The sequence below is a fragment of the Raphanus sativus genome, unplaced genomic scaffold (genome assembly GCF_000801105.2).
Source record: "Raphanus sativus cultivar WK10039 unplaced genomic scaffold, ASM80110v3 Scaffold3297, whole genome shotgun sequence".
Lineage (NCBI taxonomy): Eukaryota > Viridiplantae > Streptophyta > Magnoliopsida > Brassicales > Brassicaceae > Raphanus > Raphanus sativus.
Genome location: NW_026618603.1, coordinates 1 through 8,280, shown reverse-complemented (window position 1 = coordinate 8,280; position 8,280 = coordinate 1). Strand labels below are relative to the sequence as shown.

The window sequence follows — 8,280 nt, the reverse complement described above, 5'->3', positions numbered from 1 at the left end:
TATGACTATAGGGCCTTCACTCTAAAGGCTTTATTTTTTTTTTAGATGGGCTTTTTTAGGTTCTTCTTCTAATTTGACTTTTCCTCACAATATGTAACACGTCACGTCTGATGAAAAAATAATAATACCACGTGTTTCATGATATTCCTCCTCCCCTCTCTCCACCACAGATAAAGGACACAGAGTCGTCTAACGGGTGCAGTCGAACATGGTCCAAATCAACTTTTTTTTTAAAAAAATAAGAATTTTTAAAAATAAATAAATAAATTATGATAAAAATCTTTAGTTTTTCATACATTATACTAAATTAAGAGTTATAATTTCAAAAATACATCAAATATATATAAATAAAGTTGTAATTTTTTTTAAATTATTCGATTGCATTGTTAAATATACCGTTAATATTTTTTGAACAAGGTTTATAAATAATTCGAGACGGCCCTGAAAGGACAGTGATCAAATGAATTTATGTTCGTAACTATAGTTTACTTCTCAGACTTCTTTTTTTTTTCTTCTCGGTTTGGTATCCAAAATTATTCTGGTTGAGTAACAACAAACTGGAGTTGACCAACATTTATTGTTAAAAAAAGGCGGAACAAGTGGACTGTGGCGGTGGGCGGTGGGTACGTGATTTGAAAAAGTCAAAGAGGAAGATGGTGGTATAACGTTTGACTTTGAAGAAGAAACCGTCGTCACTGATAGGCCACGGAGAAATAGACGAGACTTCTCTTCTATTTATATCTTCTTTTCTCCTTCGTTGACAACATTCATTCAAAAGACTAGTAGAACGCAAACAAAACAAATATACAAAAAAAAAATCATCTTCAAAGGTTTTATAGGAAACAATGTCTTTATCCGTATGCAGCTCGCCGGTTTTCTCCCCGAGGCCCTCGTCTCTTTTCTGCAACAACAAGGCGTCGCCGCATCAAACCCTAACTCTGTCTCATTCCCATCTCCATCCTCCGGTTTCTTCTCCTACCGCTGCGTCTCCCACTTCGCCCTTCTTCCTCCGTCTTCTTAAACCACCGGTTAAGTTAGTGTTCGGTTCAGACTCTGGTCCCGGAGACTGTGATCGCCATTTGTTGAAGAGGAAGCGACCGACGAGGCTTGATATACCGGTGGCCCCTGTGGGTGTTGCAGCACCTATCTCGGTGAATGCAGAGACGCTGAGGGGAGAAAGTGGAGAGGTGGAGAGGGAAGGTGATGGGTTTTCAGTTTACTGCAAGAGAGGAAAGAGGGAAGCTATGGAGGATCGGTTCTCTGCTACTACCAATCTTGAAAGAGATCCCAAACAGGTAACTTCATTTATTTATTTATTTATTTTTTTTGTAATAATTAGTAGGAAATGTGATTCTGTTTCACTTATTGCGTGGGAATCAGATAGAATACATGTTGTTTTGCAATAAGTAGTTATAGAAACTCAACTGTTGTTACACGACTCGCAGGCAATTTTTGGAGTCTATGATGGTCACGGAGGATCAAGAGCGTCTGAGTTTGCGGCTGAGAACTTGTGTAACAACATTCTAAGAGAGATAGGTAGTGAGGGGAACGAGTCAGAGATTGAAGAAGCTGTGAAACGCGGTTATCTAGCGACTGATTCTGAGTTTCTCAAGGAGAAAGATGTTAAGGGAGGATCATGCTGCGTCACGGCTCTGATTAAAGACGGGAATCTCGTGGTGTCCAGTGCAGGTGACTGCCGTGCTGTTTTGAGCGTTGGAGGACTCGCGGAGGCACTGACTTCTGACCACCGCCCTTCTAGAGAGGATGAACGGAACAGAATTGAAAGATCGGTAATAATTCATATCTTTATATAAACAATTGATGTTCTTAGATCGGATTTTTATAAAAACTTATGTTTGCTATTCAAGAATGTGATGAATAAGTGCATTTCTCTTTAATACGGTATTTATTCAGTTTATATTTTCTGACTTTTAGGGTTTTAGAAAAAGATAGCAACCTAAGTAGATTCTCGTTTTGACCAAAACAAAAAAAGTAGATTCTCGTTTTAGTACAGTTTCTGGTTCTGAGTTTGAGTTTGATAATCTTGCAGGGCGGCTATGTTGATACATTTAATAGTGTTTGGAGAATTCAAGGATCTTTAGCTGTATCTAGAGGAATTGGAGATGCTCATCTCAAACGATGGGTGATATCTGAACCCGAGACAAAGATTTTACATATCAATCCCCAACACGAGTTCTTGATCTTGGCGTCAGACGGTCTGTGGGAAAAGGTTGGTAATCAGGAGGCAGTAGATATAGCTCGATCGTTCTGCATGGGAACCGATCAAAACCAGAAACTATTGTTGGCGTGTAAGAAGCTCGTTGACCTCTCTGTTTCACGAGGCTCCTTTGACGATATCAGTGTGATGTTGATTCCGCTATGCCGCTTCATCTGACCACTGGAGAAATGTAGAGATTAAAAACAATTTAGACGCTTTTAACTTCATTTAGCTATATTAGTTACTTTATGTATATACCGTATCATGCATGGGTGTTATTGTTACATAATACATGACACCTATAATGCATATACACCTATATATTTAGCTGGTAAATACTGTAACTATTAACTTGATCTTTAAAAAAAAAACTGAACGCCTGAGAGTTTAGTACGGTCTTTAAGTACATGTTGCAATTTCACATTCTTAAGTTGCTTCCAAGTGGATTCTCTTTTGCATGTATACCTAGGTTGGAAAAGATGGTACGGGCCCCCAAAATCTCCATACAGTATCTTATCTTTTGGACATTTCAAGTAATTCTTTCGCACAAAGATATATAAGGAAATAGCTGCCCTAACTCCTAAGAGGATATTGAACAAGTGGTGGACCGTTAACATAGGCATTTCACGTTCTCGATCGGAAAGTTAAAGATTTGCCAGGCAAACAACAAACAAATTAAAGAAATTGTTGCGGTGTGTTTTTTTTTTGGGTATGCAGATCTAAAGACCGGGAGAGCTATATACATAATCAACCCTATACGTATTTCTCAAAAAATAAATACATATATATGATGGATTTTATACTGGAAAGATATCTCAAATAGCCCTTTAATTTTTCAAATGTTCTTAACAGCCATCTCTTCAAATAAAAGTTAAAAATACCAGTCTTTATCCTTTTCAATCTTCCTATCCAACTTGGCATCTCCGTGATATCTTTGGATAACGTTTTAGAGTAAGTTCTTGTGCTTGATGATCCCAACGACAAATAATTTAGTAATACTTTCACTATGCGTGGAGCCTGATAGAGCACGTCAGTTCCCAATATCTGTGTTCAGACAACTGGAGATCATCAACCAATGGTTTCATGCCACATGGACCACCGTCTTGAAATCTACTCTCTTTCGGCAACCTCTCGCCCCTTTTGACCATTCCGGATATTGATCCTGATATTATCACTTTGCACACATATCATGTTACTGTGCACCGTGTCGAAAATAATTCTTTTTTTTACTGAGCAGCCGAAAATAATTATATTTATATACCTGCCTAATGATTGGCTAGACATGGTTTAGATTCATGAATCCTTTGCTAATGATTTGTACATCGGCTACCGTATATTCCATGTCTGATCGTAAAGAATCAAAATAATAGCACAAACCGAAGAAATGTGAAAAGACATCAAGCAGTCCATATCTATTGGCACGTTTTAAGTGCTCATTTGTCTCCTCCACGATTTGTCTGAGTGATTGGATCAACGTGATCCTGTCATTTGTCTAATAACTCTACATAGTATTTTAAAATGTTGAAGTTATAAGAACCAAAACGATTGCGTAAAGAGTGCGACAGTAAATATATCTTTCGTGGGAGTAAAAAATCAAGAGACAGATACCAAACGCAACTTGATTCTTGTAGGATAAGGACTAAGGAGCATTGGCAAGTGCATTGATTCTTACAAATATCCCGATAACTTTTCCAAGTGTCCGTAGTGCCATGCAACCTTTCTACTTAATTTTAAATTATCATTTCTTTTTTCAAAACACCTAATGAACAAACCATTTGATCAATGTAAGAATTTGCATTTGATTAATAAATTAAGATCTTATTCTGTATATATATATCTTAATCGTTCAAATCTAAAATCTGACGACCGAACATAGTAGAATTTGTGAAAAAATGAAGTGATAGACATGAGAATTTGTGTTGTACATGACATATCCACGTGGGAAATTAGTAAAAGAAGATGAAACTTTGCAAATCGAAAGGACAATTGTCCATGTCAGCAACAAAGAAAAACAATTGCAACTTTATTTCACGTTCACATTTTCTGTCTTTAAATTTCGGAAACACACATATAAATAGCTTCGTGTCTCGTAAGGACGAGATATGAAAGTTGGCACACATGGAGAAACAGAGCATCAAAAACACTTCTTCTTTATCTTCAATGTCATCTTCTTGGGTCCGTGGTACCTGCGTAGGAAGAGGTTGTTTCGGTGCAGTCAGCACGGCGATCAGCAAAACAGACGGCGAAGTTTTCGCCGTGAAGTCCGTGGATCTCGCCACGTGTCTTCCCGCTCAGTTAGAGTCTCTAGAGAACGAAATCACCGTTCTCCGCTCGCTCAAGCCTCATCCTCACATAGTGCGGTTCCTTGGCGACGGAGTCTCGAAAGAAGGAACGACGTCGTTTCGTAACCTCCACTTGGAGTATCTCCCGGATGGTGACGTGGCTAAAAACGGAATCGACGAGGCTCTTCTGCGGCGTTACACGGCGTGTCTCGTCTCCGCTCTCCGCCACGTCCACTCGGAAGGATACGTTCACTGCGACGTCAAGGCCAGGAACGTGCTCATCATCAGCCGGAGCTCCGGAGTCAAGCTAGCGGATTTCGGATCGGCGATCGGAGTCAGCAAACAGAGGGCTACGGCTCAGATCACGCCACGTGGAAGTCCTCTTTGGATGGCTCCGGAGGTGATCAGAGGAGAGTACCAAGGGCCGGAGAGCGACGTGTGGTCTCTTGGCTGCACTGTCATCGAGATGCTCACCGGTAAACCCGCCTGGGAAGATCTCGGGGTTGACTCGCTGAGTCGAATCGGTTTCTCCGACGAGTTACCGGTTCTCCCGGTGAAGCTGTCGGATACGGGACGGGACTTTTTAGACAAGTGTCTGAAGCGAGACATGAGTCAGCGATGGAGTTGCGATCAGCTTTTGCAGCATCCGTTTCTGTCTGAATCTCACGACTCGTCTCACGCTGAGTCATCTCCGCGTTATGTACTGGACTGGGTTAACTCGGACGAAGAAGAAGAGGAAGTAGAGAGAAGCGAGTTGACTTCGAAACTCAAATTTGCGGCGATGGCAAGAATCTGTAAAATAGAGACGAGCAGAGGGGCAAATTGGGAATCGGATGGTTGGGTGGATGTTAGAAGTCATCACCCTTCGGAAGAGGAAGGGGCAACGATAGAATACTCGGAACACAACACTTCGTTGAATCCGTACGATGACGTGGCTGATGAGTCGGCGATGATTGACGTTAATGTGTATCCCAATAGACCGCCGGGAAACCTGGACTCGGCGGCGGAGGAGCAATATGAAGTAGTGATGATTTTACTTTTATTAATGGAATGTATGGTTTATTCTAGAACTATATGTGTATCCACCGAAGATACTCTCATTACTTGTTGTCATCAATATCATAACAAGGAAATGTTGTCTTTTAATGCAAGCCTCAGCTTTTTGTTTGTTTTAGTTTGCACATGAGATGAAAGTGGGTGCTCTGAGACCAGGCTTTGTAGATTCTGGTCCAAATATCTCTCGTCACTTCTTGATAACTCATGGTTACACTCTACTTGAGACCAGGCTTTGTAGATTCGTCTCCAATTATTTACATTTTTGTTTGCTTAACCCATAAATTATGGGAGGGAAGCCTTAGCAGGTTATTTTAGTATTCTCTTCGTCTCTAATGCAAATATGCAATTGCATGATGATGTGGTAAACCCGTATATAATGATTGAGCTACCAACAAGTTTAAATGTAAGAAACATTGAGAAATGTTGTGGGGTTCATAAGCAGATGGAGGACACTCTCACGGGGAAAGAGAGACTTATGTTTTGTGCTTTTGAAGGGGAGATAGGTTGATTCATCATTCATGTTAGGGTTTTAAGGTCCAAATATCAAAAAATGGAAACTAACTTTATACTAAAATGGTCAACGATTGCTGCACCAATCCAGTTACTGGAAGAGCTTACTACAAGTTTTCACGTACGTTTTTAGAAATCTTATATTTGTATTGTTATAACCCTAAACTGTTTCTAACAAATAGAATTTGATGCAGAGGCCAAATTAAGTTTTTTAAAAATTCAAAAGTTTACATAACTTTTCTAATGTTATGTTGGTTCTTGTCAGCATTCAGCAGTATAATATAAATGAAAATACTTTTCAGAGCAATTAACGTGTTTTCAAAAGGGATAAAGTATTGATCACGATATAATGACTCAATGGAACAAATCATAGTATTCAGATTAATACAAGACAAATCCCAAATATTAATAACATAAAATCACCACAAATTACTCGAATGTTTAAACCATGCAATGTTCTTTACTCAAATAAAAGGAAACTTTGGATTTGTTCAAATGACTCAATAACTAGATTGAACCAAATTCAATCAAATGCATTCAATAATAAGCACGTTGTTACCTTTTGGAAGTTCCATCAATTTTGCCACTGCAGTATCCACTGCCAACTTTTTGTTTGCTGGAAGCGAAGACGTCTCGATCATCAAATTTTCCATCATCTTCCCTTGTATCACGAAACTTGCAGCTAAAGCAAATTCATCCTCATCCAAACCATTGAAGTTATACAAACACACACTCCTCACACGGAAATCAACATCGAGAAACCAATTCCCCCACTTATTTTGTTTTCCATCAATAGAAGATTCACCTTCTTTCTTGTCAATATCGTTATCCTACATATACAAGAACAAACGCACGTACAAACATGTATCAGGTTTTATAAGAAACATTGATCAACTTTATTCCAATAAGAACTGATGCATAAAATGAATATACCTTAAAGAAGATCTCGAGCATTTGCAAATCTCTAGCCCATGCATCTAAAACTTGCTTTAGCATGTAAACTTCTTTTGGATTCACCATATCCACATTCACCGCCATAGTTGCAAACACAACCAGGAAGTAATTTTCTATGTTCGTCACAAATTCATGCCCAATGTTTTCATTCCCCTTCAATTCAAATAAGAAAACTAAGCACGATAAAGAATATTCTAACTTATGCATATATGTGTGTGTGTGTGTGCGTGTGTGTGTGTGTTAATGCAATTGTGTGTGCTTGTACCTGAGTGTCGCATGAGATATTGTAGACTATGTGAGGCAAACTCTGATGTACCTTCCACATTCTTCTACCAAACTGGAGTAATCTTGGGGCATCAAGAACAATATTACTCGCTCTCCCAAGTTCAATATCATGAACAGAGAATATGTCCAGAAGAGCCGCAGACACTTCAATGTTATCAATTTCAGGGCAATTCAGATGCACAAACTTTAAGTTGTCGTTATGAATCTTTAACCATCCAGTTTGGCTGCACGATAAGATTTCTAGTACCAGCATCTTGAGGGAGGGGCACGATGCAATGACTGTGTTGAGCACATCAACTGCAACTTTGATTTTATAAAGTTTAAGAGTCATGAGGTTACTGCAATTGTTAAAGGCATGTGCAAACTCGAATTTGTATCGAGCCAGGAGGAGTGATGTTAGCCTTGGATGTGAAAATATGTTTGGGGGTAAGTGGAGCACACAAGCTTTCTCACCACGATAAACACGAAATCTCTCAAGTCCGAGATTTGTAGTGTGTTTCACATGGATCAATGATTGGATCCAAGTTGCTAACGTACCATCTTGAGTTTGGGGTGTCATATGCAGGATTTTGCAGTGCTCGAGATTGCCACTGTGGTTGTTTATAACCTTGAGAAACGATACAGAACATTATTAGGGGTTAAAAAATAGCTATACAATTAGACAGCATAATTTGTAAAAAAACCAATTCTTTAATACTCCCTCCGTTTCAAATTATATGTCGTTTTGGAGCAAAATTTTCGTTTCAAAATAAGTGTCGTTTTATGATTTCAATGCAAAATTTATTGACTTTTTAATCTAATCTATTTTTCTATTGGTTGAAATCTAATTAGGTGTATTGGTAATGATGTTTTTATCTAGTAAATATACAAAATTAAATATTTTATTAATCTGTGTGCCGAAGTTTAGAACGACAAATAAATTGAAACGGAGGGAGTATCAGATAACTTGGAACTTTAAAGAAAACAATTGAGACA

General features: G+C 38.8%; 2 protein-coding genes and 1 pseudogene across 2 annotated transcripts; 2 read left to right on the top strand and 1 right to left on the bottom strand.

The window, feature by feature from the left end:
* The first annotated feature begins 784 nt into the window (after nucleotides 1-784).
* LOC108862652 (probable protein phosphatase 2C 2) lies at nucleotides 785-2,774 on the top strand. The gene is made up of 3 exons (XM_018636860.2): nucleotides 785-1,295; nucleotides 1,446-1,790; nucleotides 2,051-2,774. The coding sequence occupies exons 1-3, from the start codon at nucleotides 846-848 to the stop codon at nucleotides 2,393-2,395; spliced, it is 1,140 nt and encodes a 379-aa protein (XP_018492362.1). The 5' UTR covers nucleotides 785-845; the 3' UTR covers nucleotides 2,396-2,774.
* A 1,551-nt stretch (nucleotides 2,775-4,325) lies between these two features.
* LOC108842963 (mitogen-activated protein kinase kinase kinase 20-like) lies at nucleotides 4,326-5,646 on the top strand (annotated as a pseudogene).
* A 947-nt stretch (nucleotides 5,647-6,593) lies between these two features.
* On the bottom strand, nucleotides 6,594-7,912 carry LOC108842955 (putative F-box protein At1g67390; the record flags this gene model as incomplete). Its single annotated transcript, XM_057001150.1, has 3 exons — nucleotides 6,594-6,896; nucleotides 7,000-7,173; nucleotides 7,286-7,912. Coding segments are annotated over 3 exons (1,104 nt in total), but the record flags the coding sequence as incomplete, so codon positions are not given.
* Nucleotides 7,913-8,280: the final 368 nt, after the last annotated feature.

What these genes read in the sequence shown, in the direction of transcription:
- LOC108862652 (XM_018636860.2), top strand. Translation starts at nt 846, where the DNA reads ATGTCTTTATCCGTATGCAGCTCGCCGGTTTTCTCCCCGAGGCCCTCG. An exon ending in TTGAAAGAGATCCCAAACAG is followed by an intron (nt 1,296 to 1,445) that starts GTAACTTCATTT and finishes CACGACTCGCAG; the next exon opens with GCAATTTTTGGAGTCTATGA. An exon ending in GGAACAGAATTGAAAGATCG is followed by an intron (nt 1,791 to 2,050) that starts GTAATAATTCAT and finishes ATAATCTTGCAG; the next exon opens with GGCGGCTATGTTGATACATT.